The sequence below is a fragment of the Anas platyrhynchos genome, chromosome 4 (genome assembly GCF_047663525.1).
Source record: "Anas platyrhynchos isolate ZD024472 breed Pekin duck chromosome 4, IASCAAS_PekinDuck_T2T, whole genome shotgun sequence".
Lineage (NCBI taxonomy): Eukaryota > Metazoa > Chordata > Aves > Anseriformes > Anatidae > Anas > Anas platyrhynchos.
In genome coordinates this window covers 36,662,673-36,690,145 of record NC_092590.1, presented here as the reverse complement: position 1 = coordinate 36,690,145, position 27,473 = coordinate 36,662,673, and the positions used below count along the sequence as shown (strand labels likewise).

The following is a 27,473-nucleotide window of genomic DNA, read 5'->3' as shown; positions in this document are numbered from 1 at the left end:
TCATTGTCACAACAGCTCAAAAATAGTTGAGATAGAGTGTTGGGAAGAAACAAAAATATGAAACAACTATTCAGGTTGCCCAGCAAGCCCACAGTGAAGCTGGGTATAATGTGCAGAATTCTGCAGTTCAGGTCTTGTGTGCTACTCCCCAGGCCTTGCTGCAAACTAATCCTTTTGTGTGTTTATCTGCTGCCCGTGACAGCTAAGCACTGTCTGGCTGTAATACATTTTGCAACTTCTTAGGTATTTCAGTTTTTCTGACTTCTGCCGTGTTTTTGTTTTGGTTTCTTTTGGTTTGGTGTTTTTATTGTTTTGCTTTTTCCAACAAAGACCATTTACAGATTCACAGGTTGGACCACTACTATCTGCTGATGTCCTCTACATTCCACAGATTCAGAAAAACTGGGATATGCAAAATGAACAATGTGGTGCACACTCCTACTAAGTTCATCTTCCATGCTCAAACTGCACAATTCATTTGATGTATTGTTGAAATATAGCCAATGGCTGAATATAGCCCAAAGAGTTGAGGGAGTCAGCTTTCTCCTGAAAACTGACATAGAAAAAAGTGGCACGCAGTAAAAGTTGTCATCTAACTGAAACCTTAAATTCTATCATTTGAAATACCGTATGACATATATTCTTATGCACTAGTGCAGATTTTTTGCTCAAAAATCAATAGCTGAACATCTGTGAACATCCACAAATGCAAACTTGACTGATATCTTAGAAGTAGCATATTTGATCAGTTTCTCTCCACAGTTTTATCCATGGATCTTAAAGTGCTCCCAGTTTTATATCTGTTATAACTGCATAATCAAACCCAACTGTTTTGTGCAACAGCAATTCTTTATTTTATTTATTTGCCTTTTGGTTTTTAAATGAAAATTCCTCATACTGAACTGGGTGGAAAAGAGAAAGGCTTTGCTGCATGACAACAGATAGGATCCTGATGATGAATGAAATTCTCTTAAGGAAAGACTTGTATTGAGGTGAAGCAATATTTTGCATCTCAGCTATCAGCTTTACAAGTTAAAATACCAACTGGAGGTTTATTGAAACCATATTTAACAAAAAAAAATCATCCGCATAGTGCACGTCCTCATCTGCATCCATATCACAGATGAAAAATAGCAGAGGTTTCAGAAAAATACCTGCTGATACACTATGTTCCTTATTTATCAGAAGGATTTCTATAGATGTGGATAAGCCATTACTTTTTTGTGATGCCTTGTTGAGGTGTATCCAATGACTGAATATAGCCAGTGCATCACAGTCAAACTCTTTTTGGCTGAGTAAGAACCCAAACTGCTTATTTCTTTGCTCTCTACCTGTAAGCCAGGATACAACTATTGTTGCTTAACCTTGTCGGGCCATTCCCTTTTTCCCCCTCAATATGCCTAACACTTCCACTCACACAGTCCATTTAATAATAACTTCTTAGAATTTTTCAGCACTTTTTGTTTTGAGGTATAGAGAGTCAGGATGGTACAGATTTTTGGCTCTGAATTATTTTACAACAATGAAGAATAGAAAACTGTGATTCTTCTCTAATCTCTATATTTATTTTATTAAACAAGACACTGTCCTTGACTGGGTAGTAAGCTCTTCTGAAAATCAGGCAGGTTCCTAAATATGGATTTAAAAGCCTAAATTTAGGTTCTTGAATCTGAGCTGTGTTTGCCTGCAGGGTTCTCAAGCTCAAATTCACCCTTCATATCAGGGACTGTAGCTTTTCTGGCTTCCCTTTTAGTGTCAGTGAATAAGATTATTCAGTCTTGAGAACACACTTTACCACCTGTCAACACAATTTTTTGGTTGTGATTTTTTTATAATGAAGTTTTACCACCTTCCACTAATTTCTATGTGAGGCCAACCTTTTCTTAAAACAACCAAAAGCTTTACAATTAGCTGCTGTTAGTTTGTTTCTTTTCAGCTATCTATCTTGCCTCTATAGTGATTGCTGGGCTTTGGAAATAGACTGAACATATATTTATTGACTAATCAAAAATACAGTAAAAGTAGAAAGACACAGCAATATTTAAAATCTAGCTGATTACCCTTTGGTGGCAGATGACTAACAGCTTACCTCAGCAAAGCAAAAATTGCTGCCAAAGGTTTCTTCATAGAAATAATCCTTATTTATTATCCAAGTTCACAGCTGTATACACTGCAGGCAGTAACTAAAATCACTTAAAAAGCATGATGCTAAAAAAACAAATCCCAAGCTTACGTGACTATGATGCTTATTAAAGGTCCAATCCTTCCTCATTAAAACCAACGGGAGGGGTTCTGCCAATGATTTCAGTACTAAAGGAAATTGTCTCAGGGAAAATATTCAGACAAATTCGTAAAGCTGCATTCTGCTCATTAGCAGTATATGTGTGATCTTCTCTAGCATGAACAGGGAAAGTGTTAAAGAGCTCCAAGAATTCTTAGGTTACTCAATGGTCGCCTTTCTTGAAACAATAGGACAACAATAAAAGCCATTTTCTGCCCTAACTGCACACACACAGCCCCAGCTGTCCGAACTCTACTATTTCTCTCCCTCTATCTCAAAAAAAAAAAAAAAAATGTTTATATGCAGCTGTTGTAATAGCTTTTCGGGCCAAATCAGCAATCTTTGCATGGAACAGTATTTTTATAAGACCTATTAAAATCTCACTTATTAATAACAATCACTATTCAGTTTGGTGGAATGTATGGAATAATACCAGATGAAAAGAGTAATATTCACTAAGCAATTCAACCACTTAACATTGTTTGCCTGGAGGGAAGAACACGGTGAAATAGTCTCCCATTCCTCTCCTACTATATGCCCCATCTTCCCCTTACATGGCTTTTATTTGTCCTTCCTGTGCTGCAGTCAGCAACATTTTCATACACTCTGCAGGAGCCACATATGAAACTGAGCAAGGTTAGGGGACAAAATACCAGCCAGTGATTTGAAACTGAAGCAGACTAAAACAAGATAGGATCAAACAGATTCTCTCCCTCCTCTCTTGTACCACTACCAGAGAAAATAATTGTCTTTAGACAAAACATCTGATTCCACTTTTCCTGATACGGGGTTTGGGAAGAATATTGCAAAGGACATCCCTGGCAGGTGCCTGGCCCAGCAGTCGGCCCTCTGCCCTTCTCACTGTCTCTGCTCTCAGAACTTACCTCATGACATCTAAGGCAAATCATGAAAGCTGGGAGCCTTCGTGAGTAGTGTTCTCACAGGGCTTGTGCTTCTGTTGGGACTGGAAAGGGGATTCTGACATTGCAGGTCCACCTCGTAGGCCAGCAAGACAGAGAAGAATGGAAAGATCAAGTGTCTGGATGAACAAAAAATCCTCTGACATGAACTGAACAACACAAAATGTTGGCAGGCTAAGTGTGGAAACAAAATTTAGAAGAAGGGTGCCACGTAAGACACCTTTGTCTGTTCCTTGAGGTTAAACCTGGTGAGAGCCCAAGCACCTCTGTGCCATAAGGTCTCACAAAGTGGAAGCAGTAGATGGTGACCCAGCTCACTCGTTTATCCCCCATGACTGAACAAGCATGCTGACACCGTACCACATGGCAATACCAGCTCAGCTCCCAGAAGCAAGGTGAGAGATGTGTTAAATCTGGACTAATTAGTCACATCTCTCAGCAAGGCTAATTAAGATCTGCATGGATGCTGACTTGGTGATACTGTTTTGGTTCAAGAGCTAGCATAGGCAGTGATATAAACTATATTCCATCACACGGCAGAGGCTACACCTGAAGGAACACAAACATGAGCCATTTAAACTTCTGTAATTTTAGCACTACAAACCATACTGAAAGAAATACAGGAATTGGTTCAGCTTGTGAGAAGTGCTGGGTACATCACATGAGAAATGTGCCACACAAGGACTGCCACAACTAGAATGTGCAGTTTGTGAGGCCTTTGCTTCTATGCATGGTGGTATGACCAGCCTGTAAGGCGTTTACTTAACAGCCCTCTGTGTAGCTGAAGTTAGACAGGGGAGCAATGCATTGGTGTGACTGTGTGTGCCCTATGCTTGCTCATGCTGTATCAGCCTAGTAACTTAGAAAATTCAGACACAACGATTGCTGGGAGCAAGCCCCCAGCTGGTACCATTTGACATCAGGCCAAAGAAATGACTGGTATCACCAGAGCAGCTAGAGACACAGATATCTATATGTATTTTTTTTCTTTCTTTTTTTTTTTTTTTTAAGTTACCGAGGTTGTCTTATTCATTGTATTGATCAACCCTTCCTCCTCCGTCACTCCGGTTCTCTTTCCTACAATTTATCCAGGTCAGGTTTTCTTTTAGCCTAATTTTTCTGCTCTCTTCATTATACTTCCCATCCCCATTTATAATGGCCAAAACACCACTCAGTCCCACAACCCAAGAGGTTGCAGCAACAGCTGCAAAGTGCTGTTCAGAGGTTTATGGACAGTTTTCAGACTCTCTGGTCATGTCCCTGATGAATCACAAACCTCTTTAGCTTCTTGCACAGGAAGCCACTGATGAACTCTAGTAAGTCTTTGCAGTTGCCCACACAGCAGCAGTATACTTCCAAAACTGCATAAAGGCAAGGAATTTTTAACCCTTTCAATTCAATTTCTGGTTATTTCAGTTGCACTTTTGTCTCTGTATACAGTGTAGTGATTTCTCAAGTATAAATAATACTTTGTATAGTATACAGGCTTCATTTGTGCACTCAGTTTTACTGTCACTAAATATACAACAACTAGCTGAGTTAGAAAATACTTTCTATATTACAATATGCATACAGAAAATCATAAGCCACAAATTCCTAAAGAGGAGAACACACTTATTAATTGCTGAAATAATTCTGAGATGAAAAGTAATTATTATTTTTTTCAGTAGAATTCTACAGCAGAAAACATCTGTATTGTAACCCTGGTGCTTAACAAGCATACGCATTTCAAGTATATATGTTTTCTTAAAAAGTGACTTTAATCAACAGGACACTGGGAAAGTAAATTCATATTTGCCTATTCTGTTTTTATAAATGATGTGATCTTTCCAAATAGAAGCACTGGAATAATTAAACTAATTTTCCAGAATTATTCTAGTATATTCAATTACAGATTTTAATTATTTTGGAGAAATAATTCACAATGTTAATGAAAGACATGGTAGTTAGAATCATGGCAGAGTATGGGTTTCATGTTTCTGCATTCCATAAACCTTATTAGAAAATGTAAATCAAATATTTGATGAATACTAAGAGCCTATTGGGACATTAAAATGAACATTACCGTTGTGACTCTGAGAATCAGGTTGAAGTATAACAGAAGTCAGTTAAGGTAAGTGGATTTCAGTGCCAAAGGGAACATTAGCTGTTTAAAAGAGGCCTTTAGAGTATTATCTACTATTAAATATGAAGAAAAAAAATGTTTAAATAACACTCAGGTTGTGACACAAACCAACAAAAGACATCAGAATTTCACTTTCAGCTGTTACCTCACATAAATTAACCTCATCTCCCAAGCTGACTGAGGACAGCATAGTGGTGGGGAATGTATAGATGGTACACGAGCGTCAACTTTGAGTTTCCTATGTAATCCCCTAATTATTTCACTTTGCTCTTAACGAGAACTTTGCCAGTGCTTTTGAATAGACCAAGTCCTAATTCCAGTCCTGGCTCGTACTTTAAAATATGGTTTTGTATTTAATGTTCTGTAAAAGCATCTAAAGCTCACCATGCTCTAAAATGGCTTTTCTGATAGCCTGAAATGTTACGCAGTTTTCAGTAATTAAGCAAGTGATACATATTTATATTTCATACAGTATACAATTGTGTTTTTTTTTTTTCAAAAACGTACTAGTTGAAATCTATCCTTTCAAGGACATACCATGCTTTAGGGAAAGGTTAAATGGAAAACATTGATGAGATACATCTCCTAAGGTAACAAAGGGAAACATACTACACAGGTTGTTCCATCTCGGGTTTTCTACAACACAATGGCAAATTATTCCTTGTGAACATTTAAGAAAAGATCTACCTCAACGTTATATTCATTTAAAAGGATGGATGTTTTACACCAAGCTAGAAAAAGAGTAAAATTATTCTGTGTGTTTCAATGCCTCCTTGTTGGTGTATACATACAAACACTGTCAGAAGATTTGGGATGAAGAGATAATTATATGCCTTCAAAACTGTTTAGGTCATAAATGAAGTCTGAAGATAATTAGGAAGGGTTTGCATTTGGCAGAGCCAAGATTATAAACAAAGATCCTCCAAAACTTAATAAACTTCCTATCTTTAAATATAGCAGATGATATGCTACTATGCCAAATGTTTCACTATTTGGCTGAAATGTCATGCAGGTGATATTTCTTATAAATTTTAATTATGTACTAGCTGAACTCAGAAGAATAAAAGAATTTGATATTGTTCCAAATTGAACTTTGTACTTTTTGCACCAAAAAAATGATTTCCCTGTTACACTCATATTCAGACAATTTTGGTAGTTATCTACATTCTCCCCTTTCCTTGTTATTTCTATAATTATATTCGTGGCCAGTACATTTCATGACTTATTATGTTCAGGTATCTCTGACAATGTATTTAATAATAGAAAATGTGCAGGTAGATTTCCTCTGCATGAAGTATTGCTTGAATGACTTCACGTTCAAGGGAAAGGAAGAACCAATGTAATAAGTACTTTGTGCATAGTGCTTTCATGAAAGGCATGATTCTGCCCTGGTTGTGCCAGGGTCTACAGTTTTGGATGGTACCACACCATAAGCTGACAGACAGCATAAACACAGATCTGTGAGCTTCTCAAAATCCCACTTCCGTGTATGGATGTTCCACATGGACTTGGAAATCTATTAGCAGTGGCTTAAATATTAGAAATATTAGTTTACACAAATCAGTGGCTTCCTGGTAATTTCTGAAAGTAAAAAATGTTTTTTCTTTTATCATTTCTTTCAGTGGAAGATTTGACTTCAACTTAGCAAACACAGGCTCAAGCTATGGAAGTCTAAACAGCTTTTAACTGTTACTGGGTGCCATTTTGTTTCAAAATGGCAAGGATATGTCAAATAGCAAAACTAATAAAAATATAATTGCTATTCTAGATAATGCAATTTCAAATGTTTACATGTCTTTAACAGAAAACATATCATTAACCCTTTTACATCTGTAGAACTAAAACAGAGCAGTTCCCACTAGTTACTCTACAAATGGGATTCCTTTCCTACTCCTCATTAGAAGAAAGTTCTGGAGAAATGAAAGTCCAGAAATGGCCAATAAAATAGGCTACTATCAAAATACCATCTCATAATATATTGCCACCTTTTTCCTTGATCAAGAAATATTGATGAAATTGATAGATCTTTGCAAAATTTCCAGGGACTTTGTTGCAAAGTTTTTCTACAGAATTTAAACAGACTGAACCCTAAGAAAAGCTACGTAACATAGCTGCTTATTTTTTTTTCCAGATTAAAGACATTTTAAAAAATCTTTATTTATTTATTTTTATAACCTGGACCATTTCTGTTACATTCAAATAGCCTTCCAGTAGTGGAAAGAATACAAAAGCAAAAGCAGCTTTAGTAACTATATCCATTATACTAGCATAAACTTTCAACTTAAGTTTTACAGAGATTTAATCTGATTGATATCATGAAGTCTTTTTAAAAAAGGGATATTAAGTGACTTAATTTATTATTTAATTACTCTCAAAAAATATTTAATGTAGTGTGACAGTACTCTGCCAATACTTAAATGAGAGATACCCATATTTCTCTGAACCTACAGCCAAGTCAAAATATTCAGAGTGATGAGCTTAATCAGTTCCTCTACTGATGTCATTGGCCTCTAGATTAAATCCTACAAGTGAAGGCCTGTCTGTATATTTAGAAGACAATACACTTTGAAATACCTATTTGAGACTTAATCATTTAGTCTGGATGGTTTTAAAACAAAAGAGTTACAGATATTTTATCCATCACTGTATTAAATTACATATACTCTTAATTGCATGTTCTTGGATAAGAAACTAGGAAATACGCAGATAGGTGTTATTTATTTTTATATTTAAATTTAAAAGAAAACATGTATAATATATAAATGCAGAAAACCATAGTTTTCTATAGCTTTCCAAGCAGCAAAAATACATTAAATTCAACTTTTAGCTTACAGTGTTAACTTATTTCTTTAAGAAAAAGCAGTCTGTTAATGGGTATCCCAAAGTATTCAGTCATCTACTGAGAGATTTATTAGATGCTGTCTTGAACTACAGCAGAGAGACATTTTGGATCTTATCTTCCACATATGTTCCAGAGGCTTTTTCTTTCAAGTTTGATGGTTATCCCAATAACATGTGAAGGCATCCAACACAAGGGTTGCAGTTTCAAATATTAGATTAAAAATAAATTACCACAATTATACAGCTTTCAGTACAACTTAAAGAACTAAAAATAATAATTCATGAACCAGATATCATGACCTCCAACGACGGTCACAGTGATAGATGTCACCCAGTGCAGAAACATAGCTGCTTGCTGGGTGACAGATAACATTAGCAAGACTACACTAAAACTCAATTTCAGATACAATAACAGAACTGAGACCAAAATGTAATCACAGCAAGCCAAATAACAGTTATAAAAGTTACTCATCATCAAAACTGACAACCAAGTTTGTTTTCTTTAGGAGAAACACAAACATTGATAGCCAAATCACATGCTGGTAGAGGATTGGTAATTCTCAGGAGAGTCATATGGTTAAAGAGGATGTTTTGTGTCAGTTTTGGACAAGCAGCTATAACAGATGACAACCAGACAAGTATTTAATCCTTCTACTGAACAGAATGTAGAAGATAATTTAGATAAAAAAAATTAAGTACTTTCTAGGCTGAGGAATACTACAAAACAGAACGCCAAAAGATCATAGTCTGATAGGAAATAAATAAAAGGTCTTGGTAAGTCTTGATGCACAGAATGCCTAAATAATAGGATTAATCTAATTATAAAGCTCTTTAATTATAATATGTAATTTTAAAATCAGATTTGAAAAGGGCAGAATCTTAACAACCTGTAACTTCAAGATATTTGTCTGGAAATGAACTTAAATGGTTTACACCAACATAAATTGTTGGTATCACAAGTGTTTGGTGTGATGATATTGCACAATTTTGCTTTAAAATTATCATTTGCTTTAGTTTTGAAGGGTGGGCAAGTTGTTCTCTAGAGGGTTATTCTTCAAAAAATGAAGCATATCTATGTCAACCAAGTGATTGTTCAAGTTTATGCCATCTAACTTGAGAAAGTTTAAAATGCAAAAAATAGATTACAGAGTCATGCAAAAGGACATTTTAAATAACAAAACGTTATTCAAATAATCTACATCGTGGTAGGAAGCAAAAACTATCTTTGCACACATAAGGAATTACGTGAATATGAATTAGGTTTAAGATAAAATTGAAAAGTAAGTGTTAAGCTGATGACAGAATAGAACAATCTTATAAAAATCAAAAATTTTAAGTATATGTCTTTGGAAGAGGGCTAAGTGTGAGTGTGCAAACACATATATATGTAACAGATAGATAAAAATATAAGATGCTTCTTTCAATATGCATCTATCTCATGACCATGGAAGCTAGAACCAGTTCTCAGCCAACTTTAAATAATTCTGGCTAAACTTCTACCACTAATTCAATATATGATAAGAGACAAACCATTTAAGCTCTTTTTCTTATTTCTCCATCTAAGAAATGAGGAAAATATATACTTATCTATAACAACGCAGTATTGGAAAAAATATTATGCTTTGAAAGTATAGATAAAAATCAGCAAAAAAGATTAAAACCATATATTCTGTAAATTAATCCATAAACTGCATATTAGAATAATTCTCCTTTTATATTTATTAAATTAGATGTTTAAGATCTTTACATTCATTGCCTTGTCAAAGAGATCTCGCAGTATGGATGCAGTGATTATTCAGATTTATTCAGAAAATTATTTCTGTTCACTGGATATACATCTCTTTTTCCTTCCTTTTTTTTTTTTTCTTCAAGATACATTACAGGTCTTCTATTTTTGTATTTTCTATAACACCCGTCCATATACATTTATAGATGTATTGTACTATACATATGCTAAAATATAAATACTGAAATATATATTTTAATTGGAGTGATAGTTAAGTCAGTTTTTATGGTCCATCTCCTCACAGACAGTAAGATGTTCTTTGAACTTTAGAAACCTGATACATACCCTTCTGACCCAGACTACTGCAGTCATAAAACTCTTCACATTTTAGTGGAGAAGAAACTTTCTTAAATCATATAAAAGACATATTTGTAGCAATAAATGATGAACAGTTAATTTCTCTCCCATATACTACTATTCTATGCTAAAATTTTTATGTGAATTTCTTAATAGCTCCCTAGTCTTTATGAACATATTTTCTGCTTATTCATTTTTTCTTATTAGAGATCAAACTATCCAACTCAAAGGGTCATTAAATAGCTTCCTGTCAAAAATGAGATGAAGTATAAAGTGAGGTCTCAGAGCTGTTTGTTGAGCTGAGTCCTTTTTTATTCAATGTTTTCATTAACAATGACTGAGATCATGGAATAAAGAAGACACTTATAAAGTCTGTAGATGACAATATACTAAAAGCAGTTACAAGCACTTTACAGGAGAGCATTCAAACTCAAAATAATCTTGATAAATTGGAGAAAAGGCCCAAAATCAATAAGACAAAATTCAATCCAGGTAAGTGCAAAGTACTAAACTTGGAAAGGAATAATCAAGAGCTCAGAAATTGGGGAAACTGTATAAGCATCCATAAAGTCTTTTGTGTTACAGAGGACCACAATTGGAAGAGCAGATAACAATGCAATTGCAAAAAGGTCAAATGTCATCCTGAGTTGTTTTATTAGGTAGACTTGCCATTCAGGCATAGGAAGCAATGAACCTGCTCCATCAATACTGGTGGGCCTTCAAGAACTGTTCAGCCAATTAAAGAATTAAAGCTAAATCCTATGTGGGAAAGGTTAAAAAAGCTAATTCCCCTACAAGACAAGAGAACTTGATGAGTTCTTTTAGTGGAAGGGACTTCATTTATTTACTTAGTGTGGAAACTAATGTGCTAACAGCCAGAGATTTCAACAGATTAATACAATCTAGCTACAGCTAAGAGAAAAGACGAGGCAAGACACTGATAAGAATGAGCTGGAGACAAATCAGCAAGTACACACTGCAGCAGTCTTTTCATGTTGATCCATAATAATGAAAAGGGGACTACCTACATGGACCAGTTGGTGATTTGGAATATCACCTAGATAAAGAGTCTGAAAATGTAAAATAGACAAAGCAGCATATCAGTGGGGCAAACATGTTAATATACTTGTACCTTTAAAAAGGTTTGAAAATGTGTGCTATTGTATCAAGGGAATGAACTGCACTTGATATTATTGCATAAAATGTACTAGCAAACTAAGCTGCTAATATCTATATAAAAATACAAATTCCTTGTAGTGATATTAATGAAAACACAAACTGCCAGGTGGAAAAGAAAGGTGTCCACTGAGATTGTCCTTCTTGGCCTGAGACAGGCCAAAGTGATAAGACAGCAGATGGGCAACCTGATCAAGCCACAATATTCCAGTGATCCTAAACAGTATCCTTGTTACAGAGAACAGGAAAGAAAAAAACAAACAAACGAACAAACAAACAAACAAACAAAAAACATCCTAAGCTTCAGTTGAGAGGTGATGCCTCACGAGTTTTTGAGTTTTTGATAAGTACATGCAGCGAAGAATGCTGGCCCAGAGAAAGTCCTTTCTGCCTAATCTGCAGCCAGCTGTTCCCAGAAGCCTGACCAGCATAGACACTGGTCTGTGTTCCAGCACTGGCCATACAGTGATGGTTAAGTACAATGGTGTTGTGACATGCCTCCCACTCATAACCTGCCATTGGATTCACAGCGAAAGGTACCATCCCTCCTTATATTTGGGGGTGGAGGATGGTTTCTGGCATAGAAAAACAGTCAAATGTAAGGACTTTGTCTATCGACAAAGACTTTTCAGTGTTTTGCAGACTCTCTTCAGTGGTGCCCAGTGACAGGACAAGAGGCAACGGGAACAAAACTGAAACATGGCAAGTTCCTGCTGAATATGAGAAAAAACTTCTTCACTGTGAGGGTGACAGAGCACTGGAACAGGTTGCCCAGGGAGGCTGTGGAGTCTCCTGCTTTGGAGATACTCAAAACCTGCCTGTGTGCAATTGTGTGCAATATGTTCTAGGTGGCCCAGCTTGGCAGAGGGGTTAGACTAGATGACCTCCAGAGGTCCCTTCCAATCTCAACCATTCTGTGATTCTGTAATACGGTGTAGGTAAGTTATACCATTTAAATTTAAAAGTTCCACAACCTTCTTTAAAACAGATTTGACAACATATCAGCATTTGTACAAACTATTTGTATAAGGATAGTGCTCCAGAGCTCTAGGTGCAGAACAGGACCCTCCGTGTCAGACTCTAACACAGATGAAACAAAAAGGCAGTCCAAGATTTTATAGTTTAGGTATAAGATGAAGAGACAGATAGGAGAATATAAATTAGACAGCGTCAATCTGGATAACAGGCAGCAGTGTCAGCATATAACTAGTTCAACTATTGCAAACTATTCTGTAGGCATTGCAGCAAAACAGAATTTAAAGCGAAAATTTCCTTCTCTGATAGTTGCATTGTTGTTTCAAAGTATTTTTTTAGAATAATTCTAAATGTCATGCCAAATGTGAACAGACATGCAAAAACTCTCTTCATCAATTGAATAGGTCATTCATCTCAACTTTATTATCAAGGCATCTTAATAAATCCATAATGATGTTTTGGACTATAGATACTGTCAAAAAGAAGTAACATTTTAATCATGTTAAAACAAGGTTGGTGGCTGGCCTAGAGTACTCCAAGCTGTGTGGGTAACCCAAATAGAATTTTCTGTTCCGATTTGCCAACCTCAGGAAGAGCATACTGATGACATGCTAACAGAAAAACACACAATCAAATTAAGTTTTTAAGCACAACATTTACCTTCCTTTAAAAGGAAAAAGAGAGAGAAACATAGGCTTCTGTTTGTATGTGTGTGGCATGTTAGAAAGGATGCTTGTGAACAAGCATTGATCAGACAGCATTTGGACCCAGCAAGGGCCTTTGCATGCTCGTTGACAAATGTTCCAGCAGTATGGAAGATCTGAAACCTTTTAAGCTCATACTAATCTGTAAATCTTTTGGGAGGGAACCAGGTATCAGAGTGAGAAGCATACTATACAGATTTTATTTGGTTTTGCTGTAGTTGATGGTGAATGACCCGCAGTCTTTAAGGCCTGAAGGGATCATTAGATCAGCTTTTCATTTAGCCTTGATCCAGCAACTATTATGTAGAAAATGCAAAGTTTTGCAATAGCTCTAGCAAGGCATTTTATTAATGCTTCTATTCATTATCACTAACTCACTCATAGAGTTCTTCTAAGGTGGAATTTCAATTTCTTGATGTTATATTTGGCTTAAATGGTCAGAATGGTAGTCCATGTCTGCCTTAGGGCTCATTGCCACATAGGTGTGGAGAACATTATTAAACAACAGTACTGTGAAGGAAACTGCATACTGTTGTGTTTTGCCAGATGCATGAGTGCTGTTACACTTCTGTTCTTTTTACAGTATTTATGGGTTCCTGTTGCTCGTCCTGTAACATTTTGTTTAATGACAAATAAACAGTTTTAGGAGCCTATTTCCTATCAGTGATGCAGGAAGCATATTTTTCTTCAGAATGTGTACAGAACTCAACACAGAAGGGTCCTGCTCTATAAATAAGGCTTTTCTGGCATCATTGCAACAGAAATTGCTATTAGGTGTTGTTTATTTTTAACAATTTATGCATAAGATGTCACAAATATGAACCACAGAGGGAAAAATTTGAGAGAGAAATTAACTGCAGAGTGGCACTGGGGAAGGCTTCAGAGTCATACAGTGCCACAGTGCCATTTCTGAGCTGGACCTCCAAACATATGAGAGCTTCCCAAAAAAAACAGTAACAGGCACTAGTTATCATGGAATGGCCCAGTGGGACCAAAAAATGATGAAGGTTCAGCAGGAGTCAAGCTTTAAACCACAAGCTGTGAGGAGGGCAGTCAGACTGCTTTGCTACCCTCTATCAACTTCATGCAGGGAAGTATTCTCCAGGGAACTCTGAACTCCTGCATCCCCCTCCTCACCCCCCCCCCCCCCCCCTCTCTTTGTCTGGAGCTTGATAGGGAATTGGCATTGACTTTAATGAAGACATATTGCTTTGACATGTCTGTTAGAGCTCATTGTTTTGCACTATCATTAGTTGTTTCAAATCAAGCCAGACCAGTTTGCAACGTAAAAGCTCCTGTAAAAAGGAAAACTTTCCTTCCACTAATATATGTAAATTCCAGCAATATTTGCCAATTAACCACTGCAGTACTGCGCATACTTCTGTACTTAAATGAAGAGATGGTTTACTACCTTTCTGTAAATGCAGAACAATAAGCCATGAGGCAAGGCTGATATAAATTGAGATGGCTTATAGGCAGTGATTCAAATTTGAGTAGAATATGTGATGTTTCATATCCTTAGCCTAAACACTCTATATTTTGTATAAACACATGAGTAGTTATCAAGATCACAAATACAAAGATGTAGAAATCTGTTTTTTAGTACAGGCTGCTTAGAAGGGCCAATTGTAGAGAAAATCCTTACTGTGTTTACATTTCATTTGAAAATACTCCAATTACCAGTATGCTGCAGACATCAACATTTTGCCTCTAACAAAAGGTACTGGGATCAGATCACAACTGTGTACCTCACAGCCTCAACCAGCATTAACAGTAGTAATTCCAGTAACTGCAGAATGAATTAAATAACAAAATATTATTTCCAGACTCTTCAGCAAATCTAAAAGTGAAATAACTAGAAGTCCCAGTATCCAACCTACATGTGTGCATAGTTTCACTGAACTCAGAGTAAATATTTACCTGAATAGGACACATAGCACTTTGAGTCAATCAGAGAAAAAATGTATTTTTAAACAGTCTACTACACTGCTTTCTGAAAAACATTTATAGACATATTTTTCAGAACTACTGTGTATAATTCCAATGGATATTTCAAACATATGGCCAAAAAAATAGATTGGTTAATTACCTCTGATTTTCTTATTTTATTGAGATGAGGTACAGCAGTGAGGTTTTCTCTCATCAGCAATAAGTAGTAGCACAAATTGTTATGAAATATGAAGAAATAGCATTATTATTTGTATATGGAATCTAAAAACCACCGCACTATGACCTTAATTGTAATTGGCTTTTTCTTGAAAACAGTAGCTAAACCTCACCACTGACAGAAAACCCTTTGATTAATCCTAGTCAGTTCTTAACTACTCAGTAAGCAATGTGTTAGCTAGTAACTCAGCCACATACTTTTCCTCCCACTGTGTGGAGCAAGATAAAGAACCATAGAATATCCAAGTTGGACTCATGATCCTTGTGGGTCCCATCCAACTCCTGGCAATACACGGGACCACCCAAAAATCAAATCCTGCGTCTGAGAGCATTGTCCAAATGCTTCTTGAAATCCAGCAGGCTCGGTGCCATGACCACTGCCCTGGGCAGCCTGTCCCAGTGCCCAACCACTCTCTGGGTGCAGACCCTTTCCCTAACCCCCAGCCTGACCCTCCCCTGTCCCAGCTCCATGCCGTGCCCTCAGATCCTGTCGCTGTCCGCAGAGAGCAGAGCTCAGTGCCTGCCCCTCCGCTCCCCTCATGAGGGACCTGCAGGCCACCATGAAGTCTCCCCTCTGCTCTGTGCTGAGCAAACCAAGGGACCTCAGCTGCTCCTCATACATCTTCCCCTCTAGACCTTTGCCAGCTGTGCAGCCTGCCTTTGGAAGTTCTCTGATAGTTTTATATGCTCTCAAATAGTTTTATTTGACCATCCCTGGTCAAATTCATTTGATCTAAAGGAAGCTCACTTTGTTTCCCAGAGGTTAAAAGTCAGAATTCAAAAGAAAATCACAAACATGTCTTTCCTTGTAAGTGTCCATTAAGCACCCATACACTCACACCAGGTACCAATGCCTTTTTTAGCTCCCAAGAGAGCCACCACAATTGTCACATCTGGTCAAATTATTGTATTAGCTTCGCTTGTATAAGCAAAGCAACTCAAAACACTGTGTCTAGTAGCCATCCACACATTCTTTTTTCTCTGTTCTACCTGATACTTCTAATTCACATTGCAGGTACTTTACAATGGATAGTCTACTTTTCTGTTTTGACAGCAAGCTCATTGTTATATAAATGCATATTAGCATTCTGCTACAAATATTCTTGCTTTATTCTGATGAGAATTTTACTATCTTATTCACTAACTTTTACAAAAAGTAAACAGATCCATACAAATCAGATTTGTAGTTATGCAGATGTAATTAAAACTCTCAAGAGAACATGTAAAATAAAAAAGACAAGCTTTTACTGTTAAAATTATTCTTAGCCAAAGACAGTAATCACCATTTCATTACTGTAAATGGAAAGGTGACAGGACATTTAACATCTGCATACTTATTTTCATAGGTCCCATTCTTTTAGAGGAATTTAGAGTCATTTGGGGGGAACAAAATGGAAGGAAGGAAGCAAGTAAGCAAGGAAGACGGGCAAGCAGGTAGGCAGGCAACAGTAAGAGTAAAATGAGATAGAAAAAGAAATAATTTAAAAATTTGAATCCTTTTTCTCCCTCCATGCTCAGAATAAATAGTCACAAGGCAAGGGTACTTCTCTATTTAACCTTCCATGGATCAGTAACATGGCCATAAAAGACGCAATGATCACCCAAAAAGCTCAATATGGTAATTACTAGATCTCTCTACCACTCTGCCCACACATATATACACAGACACTTATAGTCCCATTCCTGAATAAGCAGTCTGATCGTATGGGATGCTCTGTATTCGCACAGGAGATAGCTGCATCAAATCCATATTAAGCAATTCGAAACATTCAGCCAGTTGCAGTGTCTCTCCAAGGCAATTTAGCAAGGTTGTACTCTATTAATAACTTATCTTCAGAAATAATGACGTTTGTATTATAAAATTGAGAAAGAGAGGACACTTTACAGATAAGTGCCATTTATTCAAAATGCTTTCATATTAGAAATCATTTTATGGGTGCCCTTTAGACATAAGCACATCTTTATGTTTCAGCAGTTATTCATCATTTATACATTCATAATTTGAGAGAGTTTTGAATTTAAAATAAATAAGAAGCCCACGCCCTGCCTCAAATAAGCAAACCAGTCTTGATAACACCTCATACCTAAGAGACACTAAATAAATTAAATAATGAGTGGGGAAGCATAAACCTTTCCTACTCTGTGAACATAGCAAAAAGTAGCAATAGTCTCCCAAATCTAGGATATAAGACAGAAATCTGTCTCGCAGTCACAAAATCTCCTGTTACCATAGTGATGGGGACTGAGCAAATGACTAAAAATACCTGGTCTTATTCACACTGTCTTAGGAATGTGACCTAAATGACATGTAATACATGATTTTCCATGATAAATTAATTGCATTTGCTAGGAGCCAACACTGAGAAGCAGCCTAACGTGCAAGTATGATATGTGGTCAGACACTCAGAGAGACCGCCTTCCTCTCAAAGATGCAGCTTTAACAGAGAGCTGGCTGGAAGACAACAAAAAAAATAGAAAGAACCCGCATGCAGGTCATTAACAAAACAAAAGCACCAATTAAACATGGTTCTCTCTCACTAAAGGACGTTGTACTTTAAAATTATTCTTTCCAAATGCTGGTACATGAAATTAAATGTAGTCTCCAAAGAAGATCACCATCTGCAAGAAGCTGCAGTTGGGATGGATGTTAAACTTAAGAAGACACAGAGGTAATATTAATCTATGCTTAGGCCAGCTTTGGTTCACAGCATCTATGTATGTCAGTACAAAACAAAAGTGTGCTACTGTTGAGAAGAAATGGGAAATGGCATCTCCCACCCCACCCTGTGAGGTGTCCAGTGAGGCTGCCTACATAAGTCTCACCCAGAAGCAGCCATTGCTGCTCTGCTGTAAGAGCAGAGCATTGCAGACACTCCCACTGACTGCCCTGGGAATGAGAAAAGCCAGAAGGAAGATGAGTCTAGGTTTTTTTGAAGGGCTTAACTGATTACAATTTTATTTCTATTTTTAAAGAGCAATGTTTTCTCTCCTATTTACAGTACAGGATACCTTGATTCATGATGTCTTGTTCTATTTACATTCAACTATGAATGTATTCCTTTGAGAATGTTTTTAAAAGTCAGTTGGGCTGAGATGGAAGGCTAACACCACTGACATTACAAAGTGTGGAATAAGGCTAATATTTTGACTGGAGACACCTGCAAGTGGAAACCTGCTACAAAATTGATCTATGGCCTCTTACTATATTTCAAAACAGTATGGGACTGTAGTCCAGCATTGTTAGACACAGTGCAACTCTACAAAATCTACTTTATTTCAAGTATAAAGATAAAATAGTCCATTTTGGAAAAGAACATCAACATCAGGTAAGGTTTGTCTTGACTGTGCATTTAAGAGTAGTAGCTTCTTTATACAGTGTAAACAAACAACCCAAAGCCTATGACATCTGCAGTAGAATTTTTTGTACCATTGCAAAGCATTTTTAAGAATCAGCTTACCTGGAGAGACCAGCTGGAAGACCTGGTGTATTCCACTGGCAGGTATAAAATATCCACAGTCTCTAAAAAATTCAGACAACTGCTTTCTGTCCATCTTTTTGTCAAGCTCTCTCTTGAAAAACATCGCTTCATAAACTGAAGAAGAGAAGCTTCCATCAGATACACATTTACAGTATGTTACTGGATACTGATTTTTCTAGAAACATTTTCTTTAGAATCAAGTTAATATTCTTGATAAATTATGTACGGAAACGTAGGCCAATAGTAGTTAATAGTACTCTTCTTGACTTGGCAGATGTGCTCAAAACATTGTCCCGAGCAATATCGTAATAGAAGTTTCTATAGATGCCTTACCAAAGCTAATTAGAAAACAACAAGGACATATATTAGGGGGCTAACAGTCAATTATTTTCTTGACAAATTGTGTATATTAAATAATATAGCTCCAGTTAAAGACATTATGTGGTTTCTTTTGCATTGTTCAGGGAGGGAAAAGTACAGATTAAAAATGAAAATCTTTGGTCTTCTTTACTCTAATGTCCACAGAACACTCCAGTTGATCTACCTAGCTTACAGATTTTTTTCAGAATTGGTGCCAGAAATCTTCCTACCTGAGAGACAGTGTAGCTAATTTATTATTTATCACCAGAACCACTAGTTTTCCTGCAAGGGTTAACAGCAATAAATCAAATTACACTCTTTGTTATGCATGAACATCTAGAACATGTCTGTTTCTGTCTTCATCATAGAAGAGCAAATTAATGTCAATTTAACATTTCAGAAAAACAGCATATGCTTTTTAACTCAGACTTTTCACCCTGATTTTTGAAGGCATAAAGACAAAACAACAACACAGGACAATACACTGGGTTGCAACACCCTATCACATCTGCAAACAAAGAAGCTTTGAAAGTATAAGTTGAAGTCTTTCTACTGAAAGCATCAGTGACTCAACCATTGACCAGCATTTCATCACAATATGAAGAGTAGTACAAACTTTTCAGTCACCAGACATTAATGTTAGGAGCTATTCAGCCTAGGAAAAGGATGCACTTTTTCAGGAGGATATAGGTTATGTTTTATAAGTTAAATAATTTTATTGATATAGTTTTTGTAATGTACAGGGAAAAAAAACTATATATATATACACACATATATAGTTTGTGTGTGTGTATATACACACACACATACATATATGTACAGATATACATGTACATATACACACACATATGTATTTCCTATGTGGTGATAGGAATATAAGACCTGATTACAGAATTTCAGAAGTCAAAACTGAGACTATATCATGAATCTTTGGAAGATTCAAAGACACATTCAGTACATGATTTGCATCAATAAAGCATTTACAGGGAACTCAAAACCTATCCATGGAATATTTTTAAATTAAGTATTAAAATCCTCCTCCTTTAGACCAAAGCATAAAACTTTATGGATGCAGAATTAAAGGACTGAACGGAAATGGGAAACAAGATATAAACAACTAATACATAGCATGTTCAAAAGGTGCAAGAATCAATTAGAACTTGCTTGCAGTGTTTAATGGGTGGTATATTTTCATTTCTCTGGAATGCTAATGCCTATTTAAAGGAGAAAAAATAAAGCAGCACATTCCTAAATCTTAGGTAGGAAGATGGTCATCTAAGTCCAACATATAGTATTGCATTTTTGATGCACAGTTGAAAACTCAACCTAATTCTCTTTTTCTCAGCTTTTTCCCCACCAGGAAAGCTATTTTCCACAGTATGTACTCATCTAATCTTAAATATCCTCTATGACGAGGCAGCTACCTCTTACTCTGGAAGAGGAATTTGAAGGGCAATGGATTACATAAAAAGGAAGATTAGATTATATTTTGCAGTTTAAACTGCTTTTTCTTTTCCTTAGTATCTTCCTATAATCCTTAGGGAATAAGAACTACATGAATAGTAATATTCAAAAGGATGCAGAAAGCAGTCAGCGAGCATCTGCAGCTAAGGAACAGGCAGCTTTGGTATTAGTCAACTGTTTCCTTTTCTTGCAACACTTACTCTGCTTACTTATCAGAAGAACCATTGGGAGAAGCAGCTCTCCTGTCTGTGCCTTCTTGATTATGACTTCAAGCTAGTGACATTTATGCTTCTCCTGACCATTGCAGTTCATCCTATTGTAAGAGCATGTCTGAGTTTTCCACCATGCAGCTGAACCACACTGAACCATGTGATAGAGAGCCCCAAACCATGCTCTCTACCACACTTGCTTGACTGTACAGTCAGCCATCAAAAAGAGGAAACAAAAGCAAGTGTAAAAACTAGTTTCATGAATAAAATTTCTAATACATGAATCACTCACAAAATCTGCAAAGGGATCTTCTTTTAAGAGGCTTTCTAAACATACAAATGACTTATTTCTTTGTGGGAGATATGAGCGCTATCCATTTTTTTTTTTTTTTTGGGGGGGGGGGAGGGATTGTTTAAAAAAAGGACAATAATACTAGATAAAAAAAATCACTGCCAGAATGACTGAAAAGGGTAAAGTGTTAAGGTAATTACGATGATACTTAGTTTTGCACTTCCTTATCTACCATTTCATTAGATTCCTCCTTCCTGACTTTTCATGACACTTAACAATTAATAGTCAAGCACCCACAACATGATGACACAATCACAATGTGCAGCACACAAGAGTTAAAATAGTTAATGATAACAGTTAATAATTGCTTTCTTTATCAAGTGACCAGAAGAATCTTTTTATTCATGCTAAATCCGACAATTGGTACAACACTGTAGAACTGCAGTTGTACATATGGCGACATCAAATCTGCCTTGCACCAAAAGTCATTTTAAAATAACTGTGTTGCAGACTTGGAATATTACTTAGTAGACAAACCACTGAAATTAAAACAGAAGAAATTGCGTACAAAAATGGCATGACTTACATTTTTTCTTGTCCATCCACTCCTCTAATTCAAAATAATGAAGTGGTGTAGACAGATCCAAAACACCAGCTCGATGTTTAATGCGTGTCATCATTTTACGATAGTACCTTACAACTGCTAGTAAGGATGGTCCATGACTTGCTGACTGTAATTACAGATATATTTCACTTTTATTACTGTAAGAAACAAGTGAAAGGTGACTAAAAAACAGATGAGGAGTTAGAACCAAAAGGTATTCAGTGTATGAGAAAATCTTAAATAAAAGCAAGAATAAATTGCATCACTGTAAACGTAAGTGGACAGATATGTAAAAACAACTGCTCCATAGTTTTGATAAGGGATGATTCTTTCCAGAGATGACTAGATAAAACTATTGGATAGAACTATTTTTAGATAAACACATTTTATTCCAAATTACAGAAGTAGATCACAAATTGTATGAAATGGAAAATACTATCTGCACACAATCAGAATCTGGGAGGAAAGACAAGATTTTGTATCTCAGTAGAGGAAAAGTGGAACAGTGAAACTTGGCAAGGTGAGAAACTTTGTGTTCAACATCCATTTTTTGATTAAAAGTATGTCATGGGAGGAAAATTATATATTTGTTTCCTACAGCCCGGGAGTAGATATCAAGAAATGCAGTTTCACCTCATCATTAATCTCCCTCTCTTCCAATATATAAAGTGAAGGAATATTTTTAAAGGTTGATGATTACCAAATAATATGACCTGATTTTTACTACCCTATTTTAGGATTCTGGAAAACTAATAAAATAGATAGTTTAATGGATGACTCAGTTCCTACTTGACCCACTTATTTGAATTAGTTACAAGTTTTCTTAGGGTTTACTCCTTAGATAGAAGGCTTAGAAATCACTAAAAAAATGATATCTTAACTGAAGTTATGCAGCCTCCATTAGCAGCCAGCCTTCAATATGCATAAGCTCTTTTAAGTTGGTATAAACTCCGAGATTGAAAGCAGAAGTGCGTATTATGGCATTTTGGTATACCATTTCTCAGAAACTGGCATTTCATTTAGCAACATGAGATGACAAATATGAAAAACAGTATTTATACTATAGAATCCATGTTGTGTTTTTTTGTTTTGTTTTGTTTTGTTTTGTTTTTCTTCAGTAATTTAAGCTTAAAAGAGAGTGGGAGAAGGGTGCAATAAGCAGTCTGTTAGCTAAAGCATGTTTCTCTACCTTGTCTGCAGGCCACAGAATTAACAATACAATATGCATATATGCCAAGACTATTAGAAGGTAAAGGGATCACACATCACAAAGGACATTCTTTTCTAAAAATGAGAGCCTTCCTAAAATTAAGTGACGGAAACAGGTCCCAGCAGAGCAGTATCGTTGAATTGTCTCTGACCTTGAAGGTGCACTACAGAGATGGCATACGGACTAGCTCAGCATGTGTTTTGTTTTGTTTTGTTTTCCACAGCTAAATATTAATAATCAAGAAATCTTACACTACTAAAATGCAAGTGGTATGTGGATTAAACAACCAAGACATTACCTTAATTTTTACCCTCTTGAATGCCCTGCGTACAAGCCACCCTCTCACATATCTCTGAATGCAAATGACTGCTTTAAGTACTTCTCTGCTGCCAGGATCCTTTGTACAATCACAAAAAGCTCCAAAGTCTTCCAGGTGAGTTACATTTTTCTTTTCCTTCTTCTGGGTTTGAAGAGAAAGGCGTTTGTCACTAGAAATTAAAGTAAAGAAGATTTGTTTTTCAGTTTCATAGAAAAATGCTTGAACTATGAATCAAAATGTTAGTAGACAAACTGTAATTTTCACCTAAAATAAGTACAGAATCATGTAGAATCATTTCACTTACAGGAACAGCTTGAAAAGATTGGAAAGGAACTGTTGGTCATTTACTAACTACATTTACAGAATTAGCATCCAAATCTGCTTGACAAATGTTTTGTACAGATGTGTAGATCTCCACAATTCCCATGACTTTCTAAACTATAAGGATTAAGCTATTATTTTAAACATTCTTAATATTTTGAATTCCCAACCAACCATATAGCTTTTTTTTTTTTTTCTGTTACTTTGACTTTTACAGAAAGGAGGATGTAAAAAGTCATACCGACTGTGAAAAACATTTTTTTAAGTAATGAATTTGTCAGACTAAAAAATGACTTATGTTATATGTATACATGTTTCTTACCATTGAGATAATATCTAGTAGACAGGCACACTGAAACCTTTAATGTGTCTTCTATATTAATTTCCAATTAAAAACAAACAAAAAATAAATTTTACAAGAACGGATAAATGTGTTTAAGTCAATCCTTTTTAAAAGAACATACCTAGACAGGCTGTATTGGAGATTTTCCATTCAAAACAGGAGAGCAGAAACAGCAGAAAAGCCAAGATATCCAATAATATGAATTGTAGAGGTATTTACTACAGTAACATTAATAATTTTAAAACAATAAAATCTCTCAATTTTGTCTTGATAAAGAATAAGGAATTCTCCAATGTCTCACCTCTACAGCTCTCCTACTGGACTATGGCCAACAGAGGAATGGTCAAAACAATTCGTGGTGGTTAATCAAGTCATTAGATTTTACATTCCAAGCTGTGTAACTGGCAGAAATGTAAACTAAAATATAGCTGAAGAATTTATTATATACCACATCTAGAGTTTTTTTTTTTTTTTTTTTTTTCTGAAGGTGCAATTATGAATAGAAGTAGTCATTTTATAGTTAAGGTCATAAGTAGCTATGTGCTGTAGAGTCAGTTGCAATTTTACTTACTACATCCAGATTGTGCTAAGACTAAACCAATCTGCTTCAAATATCATTTGAGAGAAAAACGTTTTTTGATGTCTGGTCTTAATTAAGCAAGGTGCTAGTCAGATAAAAATGCGTGAGAAATGGAGATCAGAGCATTTCTCAAAAAACTTGTATTTTCCTTTTTTTTTTTTTTTTTCCTTTTGTCTTGGTTTCATTATTTTGAGGTTATAATCAGTTGTTTTGGAACTTACAATGAATTCTAAACTGGTTATTTTCTGGTATTCTGTAGTATTTTCTCCTTCTAGCCAAGAGCCTGCAGGATTTCTCATCAGACCATCTTCTTATAATTAAAAAATATCATTTGCACTTATTCATCATTCCAGATTGTGCCACAAAGAGAAATCTGTCCCATCGATCTTGATCTCTCTACTGGCTAAAAAAAACTTTCAGGTATTTCACATGACTTCTCAGTTTGGGACCACAATCTCACCTCTCGATTATAACATTATACAACTTCCAAATCTTCTGCACTAAAGAAAGAATTCACCCCTCTACTGGCTTAATTCAGCTCAATTCCAGCAAAGGTTATTCATTCATTATTCTCCTCGGAGATTCTATCAGAGAACAGCATTTTAATTTGCTGTTACGGTTTCAAAGAAATTACAGTTTCCTTAGTTGCACCAGGGATGCCTTGAGTGAACTTGTCTCCAGAGCCATTTCTAGACAGGTCTAGCCAGTTTGCAGGTGATGACTATCTACTCTGAAACACCTGAATATGCTGAGCATGAGGCTACCCAAAGGTTACAGTACTGGGCTGATGAGATCCACTGTCTTCAAAGACCACAGAATATCATTATGTTGGATGGACAAGAAGAGAACTACCTGACTTATGAGAAACATGGGCATATAGAATGTACACACTACTTCTATTGTTCCTTTTTTCCAAAAATTGAGAAAAAGATTATCAGAGGCAATTATGAAAGTGAGACAGCAGGTCCCTTTGTGTTACCTTACAGGAAGAAAGATTTGAAAAGTTTTCTTAACATTGTCTTCAAATTTGTTAGTATTCTAGATATAGTTTGACTTTCCAAGGAAGACCCCCAAATCACTGCATCAGTTGAGATGGAGAGGTAGGTTGTTTGTGAAAGACAAGGCACTCGGGTGAAAGGAAAATTTTCCTAAAACCAGCAAGTTTTGAATTACTTCTTTTTTATGAAAACATGTTTCAGAACAATACTGAGTTTGCAACCACTTACATTCTTTTTTAGAGCCACGATAACAAAAATTATACGGAAGATATGGACAAGTGCTTCTTTGAAATATTGAGTGTACAATCAAATTCTCACTTAGGTACAGCAGCTGTCTGCACTACAGATGTCTTTGTAAAATCAAATTCATGCCATAGATCTGATGGCAATGCATTGAATGGCTCTTCCTACTGAATTATGCATGTGGCAATTTTTCTATAATCTCGCAATTTAATTTCATGCAATTTACATATGCTGATTAATACTGCAGTGTAAAGATATATTTAATATGATCTGGCACTGGTGGATAAATAATGTCTTATATCAGTACTTTGGGCTGTTCTTAAAGATTAACTTCTTTTAATGTTGTGTTCAAGTGTCCTTTTTCTAATATACCACAAAAAAAAAACACGTACTAAACTACCTCTTGCTTAATGTGATTTCTATCAGTTGCACTACCTTTAAACAAGATGTTTTAACAGAAGAAAATAGCTAGACAGAAAAAAGTGTGTGGTGTTTTTTTTTTTTTGAGTATTTAGAACATAACAGAGCAGAACAAATACCAGACATAATGTTTGAAATGGAATTTCTATCAAACCATCAGTTTATTTGCATTAATATATATTCCATCACTTATAAATTGCATTTCAGATATTGTTACTAATTAGTTTTGGCTGATATTGGAGTATTTTGTATGCCCCATTTATAAAAGCTGTTTGCCCATCTGTTAATAGGTTGGAAGTGATTAAAGGACACTTATTTTGGCTGTTGCAAAGGCCAAATCATATTAAAGCTGCAAATATGTGACAAAATCAGCTAAAGGTTTGCCAAGTTCAGGACCTGATTTTCCTAAAGACTTGTGGTGTCTGCTTCCTTTCCTTCCTGCATAAAACATCTATGCATTTTCAGTATATAAAAGCAAAAAAATCAGCCTAGTAACGATAGGCCACACCTGTTATCTATTTATTTAAACAGAGGTTTTAATAAACTTTAAATGTTCGTAGAGGTTGTTTGTTTGTTGTTGTTTTTTAATCTGTGGCTAAAAACAATAAAAAAGAACATTTCTGCTGTTTGTATATTAACCCTGAAGCATTGCTTCTGAGATTTTAAATAAAATGTGTCTTACAAGAGTACTCAGTATCATAATATTTTAATATCTATGCCTTCTCTTCTTGCCTATTGTTTCATCAGTTTGCATAAAAGAGCAGAAGAAGAAGAAATACGTCAATATGGGAAATATCAGGAGGAAAAAGAGAAGAAAAAAAGAAGGTAAAGTATTGGATGAGAAGTACTGTCATGGAGAGTGAGCTGGAAATAACAGAAAACCAAAAACTCTAACAGCAAGAGATTTGTGTGTGCCATTATTGTGAGATAACTCAAGCCTTCAGTTCAATCTAGGGAATAATATTTCGATCATATATTTAACTTAAATGAAGGTCTGAATAAGCCTCGTACAAAGAGCTGGAATGACTCCTGTATACTATTTACATCCTACAGCCTACCTGAAGGTAAATCTCACGTCTTATATTATATCCTGCCCTTTCTCCACATAATAACTCAATGCTTTACCGTGTTAGGGTAGAACCCAAGCTGACCCTTATTGCAGAAGAAATGTAGCAATGGAGATGTGAAAAAAGTTTTCAACCAGATATTCTAACACTGCTTGGTCTGAAACCCCCTGAATAACCTTTTCCTTAATTGGATTTCAAATGTAATATCAAAGGGAAAAGACTAGTAACTAACCCTAGACTTCTTTGCTTCATCTGCAAATTTAATTTTATAAATGAGCAACATAAAATGCTAC

The 27,473-nt window shown here is 35.8% G+C and overlaps 1 protein-coding gene across 9 annotated transcripts in view; it reads right to left on the bottom strand.

Annotated features, from left to right (window-relative positions):
* Positions 1-27,473, bottom strand: part of IQCM (IQ motif containing M) — a 195,323-nt gene that overhangs the window by 42,277 nt on the left and 125,573 nt on the right. For all 9 annotated transcript variants that reach the window (XM_038178806.2, XM_038178802.2, XM_038178809.2 and 6 more), the window contains 3 exons: positions 23,188-23,377; positions 21,662-21,806; positions 18,730-18,864 (listed from right to left, as the gene is read on the bottom strand). In XM_038178806.2, the coding sequence (XP_038034734.1) occupies positions 18,730-18,864; positions 21,662-21,806; positions 23,188-23,377 (470 nt within the window). The remainder of the gene's footprint in view (positions 1-18,729; positions 18,865-21,661; positions 21,807-23,187; positions 23,378-27,473) is intronic.